At 46.7% G+C, this 20837-nt stretch overlaps 1 protein-coding gene across 1 annotated transcript in view; it reads right to left on the bottom strand.

The window, feature by feature from the left end:
• Nucleotides 1–6096: 6096 nt before the first annotated feature.
• Nucleotides 6097–20837, bottom strand: part of LOC109885034 (tumor necrosis factor receptor superfamily member 11B-like) — a 28059-nt gene continuing 13318 nt past the window's right edge. Inside the window, exons 2-6 of the mRNA XM_031812204.1 lie at nt 20044–20413; nt 14187–14402; nt 8462–8686; nt 6916–7127; nt 6097–6630 (exon numbers count right to left, since the gene is read on the bottom strand). Coding sequence (XP_031668064.1) covers nt 6451–6630; nt 6916–7127; nt 8462–8686; nt 14187–14402; nt 20044–20413 — 1203 coding nt within the window. The 3' untranslated portion in view covers nt 6097–6450. The remainder of the gene's footprint in view (nt 6631–6915; nt 7128–8461; nt 8687–14186; nt 14403–20043; nt 20414–20837) is intronic.

Genomic DNA, 20837 nt, shown 5'->3' with positions numbered 1-20837 from the left:
TAGTCATAGCACACCTGGTGTCCCCAATTAGTCATAACACACCTGGTGTCCCCAGTTAGTCATAACACGCCCGGTGTCCCCAATTAGTCATAACACACCTGGTGTCCCCAGTTAGTCATAACACACCTGGTGTCCCAGTTAGTCATAACACACCTGGTGTCCCCAGTTAGTCATAACACGCCTGGTGTCTCCAATTAGTCATAACACACCTGGTGTCCCCAGTTAGTCATAACACGCCTGGTGTCCCCAGTTAATCATAACACGCCTGGTGTCCCCAATTAGTCATAACACACCTGGTGTCCCCAGTTAGTCATAACACGCCTGGTGTCCCCAATTAGTCATAACACACCTGGTGTCCCCAGTTAGTCATAACACACCAGGTGTCCCCAGTTAGTCATAACACACCTGGTGTCCCCAGTTAGTCATAACACACCTGGTGTCCCAGTTAGTCATAACACACCAGGTGTCCCCAGTTAGTCATAACACACCTGGTGTCCCCCAATTAGTCATAACAGGTGAAGAGGGCAAGACAGCGCATATTCCCCCTCAGGACACTGAAAAGATTTGGCATGGGTCCTGAGATCCTCAAAAAGTTATACAGCTGCACCATCAAGAGCATCTGGTTGCATCACCGCCTGGTATGGCAACTGCTCGGCCTCCTACCGCAAGGCAATACAGAGGGTAATGCGTATGGCCCAAGCTTCCCGCAATCCAGGACCTCTATACCAGGCGGTGTCAGAGGAAGGCCCTAGAAATTGTCAAAGACTCCCCTAGTCATAGACTGTTCTCTCTGCTACCGCACAGCAAGAGATACCGGAGCGCCAAGTATAGGTCCAAAAAGCTTCTTAACAGCTTCTACCCCTAATCCAGAAGACTCCTGAACAGCTAATCAAATAGCTACCCAGACTATTTGCATTGCCCCCCCCCTCCCTCTTTTACACTGCTACTACTCTCTATTTATGGTTTATGCATAGTCACTTTAACTCTACCTACATGTACATATTACCTCGACTAACCGGTGCCCCCGCACATTGACTCTGTACCGGTATCCCTGTATATAGCCTCCACATTGACTCTGTACAGGTACCCACTGTACATAGCCTCCACATTGACTCTGTACCGGTACCCCTTGTATATAGCCTCCACATTGACTCTGTACCGGTACCCCCTGTATATAGCCTCCACATTGACTCTGTACCGGTACCCCCTGTATATAGCCTCCACATTGACTCTGTACCGGTACCCCTTGTATATAGCCTCCACATTGACTCTGTACCGGTACCCCCTGTATATAGCCTCCACATTGACTCTGTACCGGTACCCCCTGTATATAGCCTCCACATTGACTCTGTACCGGTACCCCATGTATATAGCCTCCACATTGACTCTGTACCGGTACCCCCTGTATAGCCTCCACATTGACTCTGTAAAAAAAAAAAAACACACATCCTCTCTCTCTCTCTCTCTCTCTCACTCACACGCACTCATTCTCACTCTTACTTCCCATGACAACCAAACATGTCTATAAAAAGTTCTGTAAAGGTCACCATTACTTCCTATAGGTAAAATGTGGAAGGGCTTCTGGGTCCTCATGTAGACCACAGCAGAACAGTCTTTAAAGGTCAGCTGACCAGAGTCTAACCTGGTCCCATATCTAGTTTGTACTGTCTTACCAACTCCTATGGTCGTTGTTGCTGCCAGTGACAATATGACTTGGGATCAGGCTAGACTCTGGTCAGCTGACCTTTAAAGATATAATAACATGTATGACAACATTATGATCCTCCGTAGGAAGTTACCCTGACTACACACTCCTGACAACCAAACAAGGAGCTCTGGTTCCTTTCTGAGGAGCAAGGTGAGATGGCGTGACAACAGCAGTAGGTACAGATCAGACTAGTTGTAACCAGATGAGACTAGTTGTAACCAGATGAGACTAGTTGTAACCAGATCAGACTAGTTGTAACCAGATGAGACTAGTTGTAACCAGATCAGACTAGTTGTAACCAGATGAGACTAGTTGTAACCAGATCAGACTAGTTGTAACCAGATCAGACTAGTTGTAACCAGATCAGACTAGTTGTAACCAGATCAGACTAGTTCTAACCAGATGAGACTAGTTGTAACCAGATCAGACTAGTTGTAACCAGATGAGACTAGTTGTAACCAGATCAGACTAGTTCTAACCAGATCAGACTAGGTCTAACCAGATGAGACTAGTTGTAACCAGATCAGACTAATTCTAACCAGATGAGACTAGTTCTAACCAGATCAGACTAGTTCTAACCAGATCAGACTAGTTGTAACCCGATGAGACTAGTATAGTCGTAACTAGTTTGATCTGGTTACAACTAGTCTCATCTGGTACAGAGGAGACAATGACCCTAGAAGACATCACAAACAGATCTGGGACCACACTAGTGGAGGTGAGACAGTGAACCACCTTCCAGGAGACAGAATGACCCAGTGAATAACCTTCCAGGAGACAGACTGACCCAGTGAATAACCTTCCAGGAGACAGACTGACCCAGTGAATAACCTTCCAGGAGACAGAATGACACAGTGAACCACCTTCCAGGAGACAGAATGACACAGTGAACCACCTTCCAGGAGACAGAATGACCCAGTGAACCACCTTCCAGGAGACAGAATGACCCAGTGAACCACCTTCCAGGAGACAGAATGACACAGTGAACCACCTTCCAGGAGACAGAATGACACAGTGAACCACCTTCCAGGAGACAGAATGACACAGTGAACCACCTTCCAGGAGACAGAATGACACAGTGCACCACCTTCCAGGAGAGACACAGTGCACCACCTTCCAGGAGACAGAATGACACAGTGAACCACCTTCCAGGAGACAGAATGACCCAGTGAACCACCTTCCAGGAGACAGAATGACACAGTGAACCACCTTCCAGGAGACAGAATGACACAGTGAACCACCTTCCAGGAGACAGAATGACACAGTGAACCACCTTCCAGGAGACAGAATGACACAGTGAACCACCTTCCAGGAGACAGAATGACCCAGTGAACCACCTTCCAGGAGATAGAATGACACAGTGAACCACCTTCCAGGAGACAGAATGACACAGTGAACAACCTTCCAGGAGACAGAATGACACAGTGAATAACCTTCCAGGAGACAGAATGACACAGTGAATAACCTTCCAGGAGACAGAATGACACAGTGAATAACCTTCCAGGAGACAGAATGACACAGTGAATAACCTTCCAGGAGACAGAATGACACAGTGAATAACCTTCCAGGAGACAGAATGACACAGTGAATAACCTTACAGGAGACAGAATGACCCAGTGAATAACCTTCCAGGAGACAGAATGACACAGTGAATAACCTTCCAGGAGACAGAATGACACAGTGAAGAACCTTCCAGGAGACAGACTGACACAGTGAAGAACCTTCCAGGAGACAGAATGACACAGTGAAGAACCTTCCAGGAGACAATGACACAGTGAAGAACCTTCCAGGAGACAGAATGACACAGTGAAGAACATTCACATACTCATTTTGCAGGAGAGTAAAGATGAGTCAAGTCATTTCATAGAACAGGACAGGACAGTGTGGACATTTTTTCTTTACCTTTATTTAACCAGGCAAGTCAGTTAAGAACACATTCTTATGTTCAAAGACTGCCTAGGAACAGTGGGGTTAACTGCCTGTTCAGGGGCAGAACGACAGATTTGTACCTTGTCAGCGCAGGGATTTGAACTTGCAACCTTCCGGTTACTAGTCCAACACTCTAACCACTAGGCTACCCTGCCGGCCCCTACATATCAGCTGTACACTGAAGCTTCACATAAACACTATATTTCCAAGGAAGGAATACCACATCCTTATTGAGTAAGTGTAATGAGGAAGCTATTTCCTGTTTCTTAATGAATGCGCGTAACAAGACTGAGTCAATAGGAGGAGTGGTGTGTATCAGAAACCATTCCGTCAGACACAGGTTACTGCAAGGAGAGTAACGACACCAGGGCTCAACATTCACACTAATGAGTCAATAGGAGGAGTGGTGTGTATCAGAAACCATTCCGTCAGACACAGGTTACTGCAAGGAGAGTAACGACACCAGGGCTCTACATTCACACTAATGAGTCAATAGGAGGAGTGGTGTGTATCAGAAACCATTCCGTCAGACACAGGTTACTGCAAGGAGAGTAACGACACCAGGGCTCTACATTCACACTAATGAGTCAATAGGAGGAGTGGTGTGTATCAGAAACCATTCCGTCAGACACAGGTTACTGCAAGGAGAGTAACGACACCAGGGCTCTACATTCACACTAATGAGTCAATAGGAGGAGTGGTGTGTATCAGAAACCATTCCGTCAGACACAGGTTACTGCAAGGAGAGTAACGACACCAGGGCTCTACATTCACACTAATGAGTCAATAGGAGGAGTGGTGTGTATCAGAAACCATTCCGTCAGACACAGGTTACTGCAAGGAGAGTAACGACACCAGGGCTCAACATTCACACTAATGTAAGGGGAAAGCAAAACCATACAACAATTTTATCAAATGGATTTTAATCAGATAATTCGACATAATGTTTACAAATGTTAAGGACTTGAAAAGGGCTGGTCCAACCAGAAACATCCCAAATAAAGATCCATACCTTTTTTTATACAAAAATGATTTACAAAACAAATCCCTTCAGCTACAAACAAACAACATTCAAACCTGCAGCATTCAGAATCCAGTTTTTTTAATAGAGAAATAAAAATAAGCTTTTACAAACAAATTTGGTCAGAAAAATTACATTTAAATAAAACAAATTGCACTCCTTTGTACATTCATAAAAGCTGACAATGTTTGAAATGTTTTGACAGTGTCAATAGAGCTTTGGATGTCAGCAGTCCACACAGAACAGTGGCGGGGGGGGAATGGCACCCTATTACCTATATAGTGCACTACTTTTGACCAGGGCCCATTGGGTAGTAGTGCACTATATAGGGAATAGGGTTCCATTTGGAACGCACTCAGGAGGAAACATTTCATTATGAAATACATCTCCTCCTTTTAAAACAGTGAAAAAAGCAAGACGACCCCCCCCCCCCTTCCCTATCACCCCCCTTCCCTATCACCCCCCCTTCCCTATCACCCCCCCTTCCCTATCACCCCCCCTTCCCTATCACCACCCCTTCCCTATCACCCCCCCTTCCCTATCACCCCCCCTTCCCTATCACCACCCCTTCCCTATCACCCCCCCCTTCCCTATCACCCCCCCCTTCCCTATCACCCCCCCTTCCCTATCACCCCCCCTTCCCTATCACCCCCACTTCCCTATCACCACCCCCTTCCCTATCACCCCCCCTTCCCTATCACCACCCCCTTCCCTATCACCCCCCCTTCCCTATCACCCCCACTTCCCTATCACCCCCACTTCCCTATCACCACCACTTCCCTATCACCCCCCCCTTCCCTATCACCCCCCCTTCCCTATCGCCCCCACTTCCCTATCACCACCCCCTTCCCTATCACCCCCCCTTCCCTATCACCACCCCCTTCCCTATCACCCCCCCTTCCCTATCACCCCCACTTCCCTATCACCCCCACTTCCCTATCACCACCACTTCCCTATCACCCCCCCCCTTCCCTATCACCCCCCCTTCCCTATCGCCCCCACTTCCCTATCGCCCCCCCTTCCCTATCACCCCCACTCCCCTATCACCCCCCCTTCCCTATCACCCCCACTCCCCTATCACCCCCCCTTCCCTATCACCCCCACTCCCCTATCACCCCCCCTTCCCTATCACCCCCACTTCCCTATCACCACCACTTCCCTATCACCACCCCCTTCCCTATCACCCCCACTTCCCTATCACCCCCACTTCCCTATCACCACCCCCTTCCCTATCACCCCCCCTTCCCTATCACCACCCCCTTCCCTATCACCCCTCTACCTCACCTTAAAGACACCAGACTATATACACATTTTAAATAGTTCTCTTTTCGCTAAGGTTGGAATCAATTCCATTTTTAATTCAGTCAATTCAGCAAGTGAATTAAAAATCAAATTCACAAATAAAAATCCTCATGAATTGAATTTCCACTAAATTGACCCCAACCCTGTTTTTCACACAGTTAGGACTAATCCTAATTTACATTTTTGAATGGAATTGTCACTTAGTCATGCATTGATATCAATGGGAGACCAAGTGAAAATTTGACGTAAGTGGACGTTAGGATCCACCCCCATCAGACCTGGGGTGCAAATACCTTAAACATGAATTTACAACCTTTATCTGACCCTGATTGAGCTTGTCTGGAGCAATAAACCAATAGAAACATCACAAAACGTCAAACCCCATCCATCTGACACTCCAGGCAGACTCTAACAAATGATACATTTTTTAAGTATTTGAAACCCAGTTCTGCCCCTCCCCCTCCCCCACCTTAGACCCGCCCCATTTCTCCTATTGGTTGAAGGGTTTGGTGTTGAAGCAGGTCCCGTCCTCAATCATGTTGAGGAACATCTTCTCGTACATCTTGTGTATGGAGGAGGTGGAGATGATCCGGTTGATCTTCTTGATGCTCCTGAGGAGCGGACGTGGTGCCCCCTGCTGTCGGAGCCTGCTCAGGCTGTGAGCCAGACCCTTTCATTGATGGATTAATAGATTAGCTTTTATTTTGACCATTTAAACAAATACATATACAGACTACATTGTTTTAACGATCAAGGAGAACACAAAGTGATCAAGTCAGTTACTCCGTCTTCTCCGTTGCGGTGCTTTCATCAAAGGAAACCCAACACACTTCTAATTGGATAATCTTATCTTGTTGTTGGTACGTAGAAAAGGAAAAATGAGGAATGTCCACAGTCATAATTGGTCTAGATTAAGGCAGGCGTGTTAATGTGCATGGTGGTGGCGGACCAATACCTTATTGATGTCCAGGTCCTTGTTCTCGTTCTTCCAAAGGTGTAGGAGCTGCAGGAGGTACTGCTGGGAGCGGCATGAGGAGACCACGGCCCTGATGTCTTCCTCGTGAGCCCGGACCCCTGGAAGACTCTTCATCACCATCATCAGGTCACCCAGGGTCAGGTTCTTCAAACCCGCACACCTGGACACCTTACGCTCACAGTGGTTCACACCTGAGACCACAGGGTAGAGGAGGAACTCAGGTTAAACTGATACTACTGTAAGACACCTGGACTCCTTATGCTCACAGTGGTTCACACCTGAGACCACAGGGTAGAGGAGGAACTCAGGTTAAACTGATACTACTGTAAGACACCTGGACACCTTATGCTCACAGTGGTTCACACCTGAGACCACAGGGTAGAGGAGGAACTAAGGTTAAACTGATACTACTGTAAGACACCTGGACACCTTACGCTCACAGTGGAGGGAAAGGATAATGGAGAAAGGTTAGTCATGATACTACTCTTAGACAGCTGGATTAGGGCTGCCACAATTATCGTATAACCACGTAACCAACGGTTATGGATGAAGAACATCAGGAAAATGAAAAAAAACTATTTTTTAGAACAAACAGCTGACTGAAGACGGGATGGCTGGGAACTCGTGTGGTTGAGTCAGTCTCTGCTATAACCTGTACACCCCTAACCTGGACACCACTAACCTGGACACCCCTAACCTGGACACCCCTAATCTGGACACCCCTAACCTGAACAGCCCTAACCTGAACAGCCCTAACCTGGACACCCTTAACCTGGACACCCCTAACCTGGACACCCCTAACCTGGACACCCCTAACCTGGACACCCCTAACCTGGACACCTTCCACTCACAGTGGTTCACTGGATAATAGATATGATGAGCCCAGGACATAACAGGACCCTCTCATTGGATAATAGATATGATGAGCCCAGGACATAACAGGACCCTCTCATTGGATAATAGATATGATGAGCCCAGGACATAACAGGACCCTCTTATTGGATAATAGATATGATGAGCCCAGGACATAACAGGACCCTCTCACTGGATAATAGATATGATGAGCCCAGGACATAACAGGACCCTCTCACTGGATAATAGATATGATGAGCCCAGGACATAACAGGAACCTCTCATTGGATAATAGATATGATGAGCCCAGGACATAACAGGACCCTCTCATTGGATAATAGATATGATGAGCCCAGGACATAACAGGACCCTCTTATTGGATAATAGATATGATGAGCCCAGGACATAACAGGACCCTCTCACTGGATAATAGATATGATGAGCCCAGGACATAACAGGACCCTCTCACTGGATAATAGATATGATGAGCCCAGGACATAACAGGAACCTCTCATTGGATAATAGATATGAGCCCAGGACATAACAGGACCCTCTTATTGGATAATAGATATGATGAGCCCAGGACATAACAGGACCCTCTCATTGGATAAAAGTCTTTAGAACTCATATGCAGCAGCCAATAGCAGAGCTCTACTAAACGGATCCTACTGACCTTGAATGATGCCGTAGAGTTTAACCTGGTCTTTGTTCTGTTCTCTCCAGAGTCTCAACAGGAGTAGTATCTGCTGCTGGGGGGAGCAGGCCTTCTTAAGCCTCTCCAGACTCTTCCTGTCCACCCTCTTCCCAGGCAGGCTCTCCAGGAGACGCTCCAGGGGGACGGAGGACAGACGGAGAGACGCCAGAGACTGGAATATGGCCTCCTCACACAGCGACACGTCTGAGGGAGAGAGGGAGAGAGAGAGAGGACACTGACGTTACATCCTGGTACTTAGGTACGTTTTCTTTCCGATACATTGAGATGTTGATTGATTCTGTGTGAAGAGATCTGTGTGAAGAGACAGATGTGTTTGGTTTACTCTATTGGGACCATAATTGTATCCTATTCCTGAAACAGCCTTTCTGTTTCAGGTTCTATCAAATAAACATTCATTTATTCTATTGAACAGATATCAAATCGCTAGATGATGAGCACCAGTTCACATGAAGACCTCAACGCCTGTGGAGATGGACCTCAACCTTCCCCCTGATACGGCTCACTGTGATACGTCACACAGCAGACCTGCTGTGATGGAACAAAGGTGTTCTGTGTGTGTGCAGCGTTCTGGTTCTAGAACTCAGTACTGTGTTTGGGTCTCGTGAGAGACTCATCAGGCTCACTCTGATGTGGTGTGTGTGTGTGTGTGTCTGTGTGTGTGTGTAATGGAGGGTATCCAGTCATTACCAGACCAGATAATGAAAACATCACTTCCTCTCACTTCTTTGTTCCATCCCAGCAGCGACACCCTCATTTCCCTCACAGCCTCTCCTTCCTCCATATGTACTTCTGGCTTCGTTCCTAAGTCTGTAGTTGACTCCGAAAGTGCACCGCATTCCCTTTATAGTGCACTACTTTTGACCAGGGTCAATAGGGCTCTGGTCAAAAGTAGTGCACTATATAGGTAATAGGGTGCCATTTTGGGATGCAGGTCTGACCTACAGCAGGGCTGACTTGGTTGGGGGTTACCCTGGTGGTGGGGTGTGGGGCTACACTGACGCCATGATTACTGTATTTATGTCATAACCTTTGTATACCTGCAATGTGCAATGATGGAAAAGTACTGGGTAAATGGAGATGTACTGCTTCAAGTTCTCAGGATGAGAATCGTCTGCACCTGCTGATAGTCACACAGCCTCAAGGACGAGATAGTAGAGAGAAACCACAGTCTAGACCTGTTTTTCTCATCTTAGATACTTTGTTTCTAATCCAATGCAACAATGTTATGATATGATTGACAGGTAGATTGTATTTTTTTTATTTTTACCTTTATTTAACTAGGCAAGTCAGTTAAGAACAAATTCTTATTTTCAATGACGGCCTGGGAACACTGAGTTAACTGCCTGTTCAGGGGCAGAACGACAGATTTGTACCTTGTCAGCTCAGGGATTTGAACTTGCAACCTTCCGGTTACTATTTCAACACTCTAATCACTAGGCTACCCTGCCGCCCCTCCACTCTAACCACTAGGCTACCCTGCCGCCCCTCCACTCTAACCACTAGGCTACCCTGCCCCCTCTACACTCTAACCACTAGGCTACCCTGCCGCCCCTCCACTCTAACCACTAGGCTACCCTGCCGCCTCAACACTCTAACCACTAGGCTACCCTGCCCCCTCTACACTCTAACCACTAGGCTACCCTGCCGCCCCTCCACTCTAACCACTAGGCTACCCTGCCGCCCCTCCACTCTAACCACTAGGCTACCCTGCCACCTCTACACTAACCACTAGGCTACCCTGCCACCCCTCCACTCTAACCACTAGGCTACCCTGCTGCCCCAAAGAGTATAAAGAGTGTTGTCTCCTGTTTCACCAACACAGATCGTTACGATAGACTACTGAGGTATGTGAATCTCTGTCTGCAATTACATTGTATTACTAAAGAGTTTAATACCAAAGTTCCTGTGTCATCTATCTGGAAGACTGATTGTTTAAGGAAACTTACATCACCCCATGCAAAGGACCACCCAACTTACAGCAGGTCTGACTCACAGCAGGTCTGACTTACAGCAGGTCTGACTTACAGCAGGTCTGACTTACAGCAGGTCTGACTTACAGCAGGCCTGATTTACAGCAGGCCTGACTTACAGCAGGTCTGACTTACAGCAGGTCTGATTTACAGCAGGTCTGATTTACAGCAGGTCTGACTTACAGCAGGTCTGACTTACAGCAGGTCTGACTTACAGCAGGTCTGACTTACAGCAGGTCTGATTTACAGCAGGTCTGATTTACAGCAGGTCTGATTTACAGCAGGTCTGACTTAGAGCATTTTCTCAAATCTAAACCAACGGATTAGACATATTTCCTCTCAATTTGACATTTTTACTTCAAACTATTTTCTAATTCTTTGCAAACGATCTGCGGTGTCACCATAGAAATAGAACAACTAAATCATTGTAATTGTATGTGTGTCCTATCCTACGAAAACAAATCCTGAATGAATTGTTAAGGAGAGCGTCAGTCCCCAGGGAAAGTAACAGTTCTGGGTGTTCTACCCTGAGAGTTGTTAGTCATCCTATAGGAACTCAGTTTCATGTGAAGAGTTGATTCTCATGGAAGTCAACTTCCCCCTGACACGGCTCATTGTGATACATCACACAGCAGAGATGGTGTGATGGAAGACAGGTGTTCTGTGTGCATCGTTCAGGTTCTAGAATGAGAACTCAGTACTGTGTTCGGTCTCCTGAGAGGCTCATCAGGCTCAGTCTAATGTGTTGTGGTTCTGTGGTGTGTGTGTGTATGTGTGTGTGTGTGTGTTCTCAGCAGCATTCTTCATGGTTTCAGTCTGAGTAAGACCCAAACTGGCGGCCTGTGAGCAAAAAAACAAAACAGGTTTTTCATGGTTGGGCATAAAATACTGTAAAAACACCAGCAAATCAGCTCCAATTGATTTTAATTTAGGAAATCTGTTCCCAAGTATTCCCACGTATACTAGAAAGACACGTGATCGTAAACTTTTTATTTTATTTAACCTTTATTTAACTTGGCAAGTCAGATAAGAACAAATTCCTATTTACAATGACTGCCTACTCCGGCCAAACCCGAACCGGGACGACGATGGGCCATTTGTGAGCCGCCCTATGGGATGTGAGGGGCCCTATGGAATGTGAGCCGCCCTATGGGATGTGAGCCACCCTATGGGATGTGAGCCACCCTATGGGATGTGAGCCGCCCCATGGGATGTGAGCCGCCCCATGGGATGTGAGGCGCCCCATGGGATGTGAGCCGCCCTATGGGATGTGAGCCGCCCCATGGGATGTGAGCCGCCCTATGGGATGTGAGCCGCCCTATGGGATGTGAGCCGCCCTATGGGATGTGAGCCGCCCTATGGGATGTGAGCCGCCCTATGGGATGTGAGCCACCCTATGGGATGTGAGCCGCCCTATGGGATGTGAGCCACCCTATGGGATGTGAGCCACCCTATGGGATGTGAGCCACCCTATGGGATGTGAGCCACCCTATGGGATGTGAGCCGCCCTATACAAATGTATGCAAGGCTTGAAATTATTATGTTTTAGTCAAATATTATATCTGTTTGGGCTTCTTGCGGTCAATTTGCAGTCTACAAATGATCTGTAATTATGTTCCGGCCCCCAGACCATCTGCTCAAGAAAAAGTTAGTGGGATGACGTCTGGAGTTAGTGGGATGACATCTGGAGTTACGTCTGGAGTTAGTGGGATGACGTCTGGAGTTAGTGGGATGATGTCTGGAGTTAGTGGGATGACATCTGGAGTGACGTCTGGAGTTAGTGGGATGATGTCTGGAGTTAGTGGGATGATGTCTGGAGTTACTGGAGTTAGTGGGATGATGTCTGGAGTTACTGGAGTTAGTGGGATGATGTCTGGAGTTAGAGTTAGTGGGATGACGTCTGGATTTACTGGAGTTAGTGGGATGACATCTGGAGTTAGTGGGATGACATCTGGAGTTAGTGGGATGACATCTGGAGTTAGTGGGATGACATCTGGAGTTAGTGGGATGACATCTGGAGTTAGTGGGATGACATCTGGAGTTAGTGGGATGACATCTGGAGTTAGTGGGATGACATCTGGAGTTAGTGGGATGACATCTGGAGTTAGTGGGATGACATCTGGAGTTAGTGGGATGCTGTCTGGAGTTAGTGGGATGACGTCTGGAGTTAGTGGGATGACGTCTGGAGTTAGTGGGATGACGTCTGGAGTTAGTGGGATGACGTCTGGAGTTAGTGGGATGACGTCTGGAGTTAGTGGGATGACGTCTGGAGTTACTGGAGTTAGTGGGATGCTGTCTGGAGTTTGTGGGATGACGTCTGGAGTTACTGGAGTTAGTGGGATGACGTCTGGAGTTACTGGAGTTAGTGGGATGACGTCTGGAGTTAGTGGGATGACATCTGGAGTTAGTGGGATGACATCTGGAGTTAGTGGGATGACATCTGGAGTTACGGAAGTTAGTGGGATGACGTCTGGAGTTACTGGAGTTAGTGGGATGACGTCTGGAGTTACTGGAGTTAGTGGGATGATGTCTGGAGTTACTGGAGTTAGTGGGATGACGTCTGGAGTTAGTGGGATGACATCTGGAGTTAGTGGGATGACATCTGGAGTTAGTGGGATGACATCTGGAGTTACGGAAGTTAGTGGGATGACGTCTGGAGTTACTGGAGTTAGTGGGATGATGTCTGGAGTTACTGGAGTTAGTGGGATGATGTCTGGAGTTACTGGAGTTAGTGGGATGACGTCTGGAGTTACTGGAGTTAGTGGGATGACGTCTGGAGTTAGTGGGATGACGTCTGGAGTTAGTGGGATGACGTCTGGAGTTAGTGGGATGACGTCTGGAGTTAGTGGGATGACGTCTGGAGTTAGTGGGATGACGTCTGGAGTTAGTGGGATGACGTCTGGAGTTAGTGGGATGACGTCTGGAGTTAGTGGGATGACGTCTGGAGTTAGTGGGATGACGTCTGGAGTTAGTGGGATGACGTCTGGAGTTAGTGGGATGACGTCTGGAGTTAGTGGGATGACGTCTGGAGTTAGTGGGATGACGTCTGGAGTTAGGTGGATGACGTCTGGAGTTAGGTGGATGACGTCTGGAGTTAGGTGGATGACGTCTGGAGTTACTGGAGTTAGTGGGATGATGTCTGGAGTTACTGGAGTTAGTGGGATGCTGTCTGGAGTTAGTGGGATGACGTCTGGAGTTAGGTGGATGACGTCTGGAGTTAGGTGGATGACGTCTGGAGTTACTGGAGTTGGTGGGATGATGTCTGGAGTTACTGGAGTTAGTGGGATGATGTTGACCTGCTGTTCAAGTGAAACGCTGTAAGCAGCTGTGATTAACTGGGTTTCAACCAGTGTTTACCTGCTGAGATCAAGCCTAGGTATTTTTTGGGGGATGGAAAACAGTTTCAGCTGAAGTTACTCATTAACCTATGTTGCACATCTGTCCCATTCAGACTCACATACTTAGTAAAAGTACAGGAGTCAGACACTGTGGTCATTTAGTCAGTGTGAAGCTGAGCGGGTCGTCGTGCAGAGCTTTTTTAATAGACATTACGTGGTGTATGTGCTGTGGTCATGTATGGTTCAGGAGGTAGAGCGTGGCGTTCGCAACGCCAAAGGTAGTGGGTTCAATTCCCGTTGGGGCCAATGTATGACTTTAAATTGCTTTGGATAAGAGAGTCTGGCATATATCACCATTATCCTGTATATTCTCACCAGTGTGACACTGTGTGTGGTGTTGGGAGCACTCCAGGACAGATCCTTCAGCCTTGTTCTCACACAGTGTGTTCTGGGTGGGGGTCCCTGGTCGGAGGGTCTTCAAGCCCAGCTCAGAGCAGTTCCTGTGAGGCACACATGGCTCGCTGGCAGACATCCGGCTGGAGAACAGGCCCTGCGGACACGCCTCACACGCTGTGTCTATCTCTGGTGTACCTAGGAGAGAAGAACACAAAACAAACTTCCAATTTATGACACCTGACCGAGATCATTTCTTTCTTTTTTTTTTTACAGGTGGGGATCATGTTATCACAATCTGAGAGAAATTGCTCTTTTCACATCAAGCCTCTTCAGGTTATACATTTCCAATATGTCAAGTTACAAGTTGTGGTACGTCGTTCTCATCACAAAGCAGCAGTGGAAGTGTGGAGTTTCTGTGGCATTGTTTAGAGAGGAGTAAACTACTAACGGTGCTATAACGCTATCTACCACATCCTGTTTTAGATCAGAGAAGAAGTGAGAATCGGAGACTGTATAAGGTCCTTCATGCATCCAGTATGATGATATTTGACAGAGATGACAAGGCATATTTGCGTGAAAACAGATGACATGATGACAAAGCGTGTGACAAGGCATATTTGTGTGAAAACAGATGACAGGTTGACAAAGCGTGTGACAAGGCATATTTGTGTAAGTACATTAACTAATAGGTCTATATGAAATGACTAGTTATTACTACAAGTGACCAGCAGAGCATCTTCACTAGGTCATAGATCCTCAGGTTGACAAGCCATACAGTGGTCATAGATCCTCAGGTTGACAAGCCATACAGTGGTCATAGATCCTCAGGTTGACAAGCCATACAGTGGTCATAGATCCTCAGGTTGACAAGCCATACAGTGGTCATAGATCCTCAGGTTGACAAGCCATACAGTGGTCATAGATCCTCAGGTTGACAAGCCATACAGTGGTCATAGATCCTCAGGTTGACAAGCCATACAGTGGTCATAGATCCTCAGGTTGACAAGCCATACAGTGGTCATAGATCCTCAGGTTGACAAGCCATACAGTGGTCACAGATCCTCAGGTTGACAAGCCATACAGTGGTCACAGATCCTCAGGTTGACAAGCCATACAGTGGTCACAGATCCTCAGGTTTACAAGCCATACAGTGGTCACAGATCCTCAGGTTTACAAGCCATACAGTGGTCATAGATCCTCAGGTTGACAAGCCATACAGTGGTCATAGATCCTCAGGTTGACAAGCCATACAGTGGTCATAGATCCTCAGGTTGACAAGCCATACAGTGGTCATAGATCCTCAGGTTGACAAGCCATACAGTGGTCATAGATCCTCAGGTTGACAAGCCATACAGTGGTCATGGATCCTCAGGTTGACAAGCCATACAGTGGTCATAGATCTTCAGGTTGACAAGCCATACAGTGGTCATAGATCTTCAGGTTGACAAGCCATACAGTAGTCATAGATCCTCAGGTTGACAAGCCATACAGTGGTCATAGATCCTCAGGTTGACAAGCCATACAGTGGTCATAGATCCTCAGGTTGACAAGCCATACAGTGGTCATAGATCCTCAGGTTGACAAGCCATACAGTGGTCATAGATCCTCAGGTTGACAAGCCATACAGTGGTCATAGATCCTCAGGTTGACAAGCCATACAGTGGTCATGGATCCTCAGGTTGACAAGCCATACAGTGGTCATGGATCCTCAGGTTGACAAGCCATACAGTGGTCATAGATCTTCAGGTTGACAAGCCATACAGTAGTCATAGATCCTCAGGTTGACAAGCCATGCAGTGGTCATAGATCCTCAGGTTGACAAGCCATACAGTGGTCATAGATCCTCAGGTTGACAAGCCATACAGTGGTCATGGATCCTCAGGTTGACATGCCATACAGTGGTCATAGATCCTCAGGTTGATAAGCCATACAGGCCATTTGGAAAGTATTCAGACCACTTAACTTCTTCTACATTTTCTTAGGTTACAGACTTATTATTTTCTCAATCTACACACAATACCCCATAATGACAAAGCAAAAAAATGTTTTTTAGAAATGTTTGCAAATGTATAAAAACTACATAAAAACTGAAATATGACATTTACATAAGTACTCTGACCCTTTACTCAGTACTTTGTTGAAGCACCTTTGGCAGTGATTACGGCCTGGAGACTTCTTGGGTATGATGCTGCTATCTTGGCACACCTGTATTTGGGGAGTTTCTCCCAGTCTTCTCTGCAGATCTTCTCAAGATCTGTCAGGTTGAATGGGGAATGACACTGCACAGCTATTTTCATTGTCTCTCCAGAGATGCCCGGGTTTTGGCTGGGACCCTCAAGGACATTGTCCTGTTGGAAGGTGAACCTTCACTCCAGTCTGTGGTCCTGAGCGCTCTGGAGCAGGTTTTCATCAAGGATCTCTCTGTACTTTGCTCTGTTCATCTTTACCTCAATCCTGACTAGTCTCCCAGTCCCTGCCGCTGAAATAAATCCACACAGCATGATACTGCCACCACCATGCTTCACCGTAGGGATGGTGAACGCTTGGCATTCAGGCCAAAGAGTTCAATCTTGGTTTCATCAGACCAGAGAATCTTGTTTCACATGGTCTGAGAGTCTTTAGGTGCCTTTTGGCTAACTCCAAGCGGGCTGCCATGTGCCTTTTACTGAGGAGTGGCTTCCGTCTGGCCACTCTACCATAAAGGCCTGATTGGTGGAGCGCTGCAGAGATGGTTGTCCTTCTGAAAGGTTCACCCATCTCCACAGAGGAACTCTGGAGCTCTGTCAGATTGACCATTGGGTTCTTAGTCAGCTCCCTGATCAAGGCCCGTCTCCCCTGATTGCTCAGTTTGGCCGGGTGGCCAGCTCTTGGAAGAACCTTGGTGGTTCCAAACTTTTTACATTTAAGAATGATGGAGGCCACTTTGTTCTTGGGGACCTTCAATGCATCAGAAATGCTTTGGTAGTGTTCAGAATTTTAAAAATTATGACTACCCCATCTCTGTACCCCATACATTCAATTATCTGCAAGGTCTCTCAGTCAAGCAGTGAATTTCAAGCACAGATTCAACCACAAAGACCAGGGAGGTTTTCCAATGTTTTCGTAAAAAGAAGGGAACCTATTGGTAGATGGGTAAAAATATCCCTTTGAGCATGGTGCAGTTATTCATTACGCTTTGGATGGTGTATCAATACACCCAGTCACTACAAAGATACAGGAACCCTTTCCAACTCAGTTGCCAGAGAGGAAGGAAACTGCTCAGGGATTTCACCAATGGTGATTTTAAAACAGTTACAGAGTTTAATGGCTGAGATAGGAGATAACTGAGGATGGATCAACAACACTGTAGTTACTCCAGAAATAATAACATAAAGGACTGAGTGAAAATAAAGAAACATTTCCAGAATAAAAAATATTCCAAACATGCATCCTGTTTGCAATTAGGCACAGAAAAATACTGAAAAGAATGTGGCAAAGCAATTAACTTTTTGTCCTGAATACAAAGCGTTATTCAATCTTCATATTTTCAAGGAAGATGGTGGCTGCATTATGTTATGGGTATGCTTGTCATCGACAAGGACTAGGGAGTTTTTTTGGGGGGGGAAAATAAACCGAATAGAGCTAAGCAAAACGTGGTTCAGTCTGCTTTCCATCAGACACTAGGAGACAAATTCACTGTTCAGCAGGACAAGGACAAATATACAATCCAGGTGTGCAAAGCTCTTGGAGATGTCACGATCGTCGTATGAAGTGGACCAAAATGCAGAGTGGTATGTGTTCATGATGATTTTTAAAATAAAAGAAAGCACTGAACACTGAATACAAACTATACAAAACAATAAACGAATAACGACCGTGACGCTACAATGAGAACTGTGCTGAACACAAGCAACTAACATAGACAATCACCCAACAAACAAACAGTGAAACCCAGGCTACCTAAGTATGATTCTCAACCAGAGACAACTAATGACACCTGCCTCTGATTGAGAACCATACTAGGCCCGAAACATAGAAATCCCCAAAATCATAGAAAAACAAACATAGACTGCCCACCCCAACTCACGCCCTGACCATCCTAAATAATGACAAAACAAAGGAAATAAAGGTCAGACAGGAGACTTGTTCAGAAAAGACTGTAAAAAGCTGTAATCGCTGTCAAAGGTTATTCTGACATGTATTGACTCAGCGGGTTGAATACTTCATTAATCAAGATATATTAGTGTTTTATTTTACATTAATCCAAAAAAAAATCTATATTTGAATTGTTCTTCCACTTTGACATTACAGAGTATTTTGTGAGGTTCATTGACTAAAAATGTACAATTAAATCAATGTTAATCCACAATTTGAAACAAATTAGGTAGGTAGGAAACATCTTCCAGCCCCAGTCTAACAGTCTGATACATACTCAGGTAGGAAACACCTTCCAGTCCCAGTCTAACAGTCTGATACAGACTCAGGTAGGAAACATCTTCCAGCCCCAGTCTGTCTGATACAGACTCAGGTAGGAAACACCTTCCAGTCCCAGTCTAACACAGACTCAGTTAGGAAACACCTTCCAGCCCCAGTCTAACACAGACTCAGGTAGGAAACACCTTCCAGTCCCAGTCTAACTGTCTGATACAGACTCAGGTAGGAAACACCTTCCAGACCCAGTCTGTCTGATACAGACTCAGGTAGGAAACACCTTCCAGCCCCAGTCTGTCTGATACAGACTCAGGTAGGAAACACCTTCTAGCCCCAGTCTAACAGTCTGATACAGAGACAGAGAGGAAATATGGAGCTGATCCTGTCTAACTGTCTCCAATAGAATCTGACATGTCTCTATTCATCATCTCTAACTGAGACGTTCAACAGACTATTGAAACTCAAACTCTGTCCAGAAACAAAACCCTCCACTCCTCTCCACTCTTCTCCTCCCCTTCTCCCATCCTCTCCTTTCCCCTCTCCTCTCCTCTTCTCCCATCCTCTCTTCTCCTCTCTCCTCCCCTCTCTCCTCCCCTCTCCTCTTCTTTCCTCCGACTCTCTTCTTTCCTTCCCCTCTCCTCTCTCTCCCAGCCTCTCCCCTCCTCTTCTCATCTCCTCTCTCCTCTCCCCTCTCATCATCTGGCCTGGAATACATCTGAATCCCAAACCAAGACTGAAGGCTGAGGAACGTTATAATTAAAAGGAGGGGAAGGAGGCCAACGAGAACAACGGACAAATGACAAAGTCAAAGATCTTGATCCTGCTAAGCTTTGTCTGTGTCCCAAATGGCACCCTATTCCCTATATAGTGCACTATTTTAGACGAGGGCACATAGGGCTCTGGTCAAAAGTAGTGCACTATATAGGGACATGTGAGACATAACCTATCTGAGTGAGCTGACAGGAGAGGAGAGATCCTGGTGATGATGACAGCCAGGCAGCAGAGTTATTATGTCTGATGAAAAGGCCTGCCACTCACAGCTCTGCCTCTGTCTGGTCCTCCGCCAACACACTCAGTACTATCAGTGGGCTCTCATAGAGAACAGAACAGGTCAGGACCATACAGCAGTGGATTCTGGGTAATGGAGAGTACAGTACTATTATATTGTAGACTGATTAGACCTACCACAGGCTGAGTAAACACTTCCCCCCCTCTGAGGACATGGGCTGACCAGGAATAACATTTGCAAACCATTATGTATGAGTATATAACTGGAAGTACCAATCAAAAGCAGTTAAAACAGCAGTTAAAGAATGAACAAGATCCTTCAGCACCACCGCTTCATTTGCAACATAAAACAACAACATTTCAGTCAATCAATTCATTCAGTCATTGGTTGATTGTAATAACAACATAGATGACCTACCTAGAGCAGTCACGCCGAAGCCAGGTGGACAGGACGTGTGTTTGATGCAGAACTCCACCACCAGGTGGTAGCCTGGGATACACTCACACAGCTGGTCGTGGGTTCTGTTACACTCCTGACTGACCAGCTGCCTCTCCTTGCAGACGGTCGTGCAGTATTGGCAGCTGTCGCCCCAGTGCCAGTGTTCTGAGAAGGACCGGTCGGGGCAAGGCGAGCAGGCGGTGGGGGTTTCGGCGGTACAGTGGGTCAGGACGGCCGTGCCGGGCGGACACTGGTCACACAGGAGGAGTTCAGAGGTCAAGGGGTCGTAGTGCTGGTACTTAGGGGGTGGGACCTCGTGGAACGCCCAGGAGAAGGAAATGGCGAAGAGCTGTGGAGAAATAGAGAGAGGGGGGGGGGGAGAGAGAGGGGGGGGGGGAAGAGAGATAGTGGGGAAATGAAAGAGAGAACAGAGAGAGAAGAGGGAGAGAGAGATATAGAAAGATAAAGAGAGAGTCAGAGAACAGAGAGAGGAGGGAGAAGAGTTGAGAACAGAGAAAGAGAGAAGAGGGAGAGAGAGAGGTGAAAAAGAGAGACAGAAAGGGAGAGAGAACAGAGAAGAGAACCACCAGATTAGACAGAACGAATGTTTACAGCCTATCTGATGCCAGCGAAACTAAGCGTTCAGGCTTGTTGTGATTGACCGGGTGTAACCCAAGCCTGGGGTGATTGACTGAGTGACTAAGTGTTATATGAAGTCAGAAACCAGGCAGGACTAAATAGAAGCGTGTCTGTGATTGACAGTGTAAAGCAGC

This window comes from Oncorhynchus kisutch, unplaced genomic scaffold (assembly GCF_002021735.2).
Source record: "Oncorhynchus kisutch isolate 150728-3 unplaced genomic scaffold, Okis_V2 Okis02a-Okis13b_hom, whole genome shotgun sequence".
NCBI lineage: Eukaryota > Metazoa > Chordata > Actinopteri > Salmoniformes > Salmonidae > Oncorhynchus > Oncorhynchus kisutch.
Note: the sequence above shows the minus strand (reverse complement) of the source record. Positions and strands in the feature narration are given on the sequence as shown.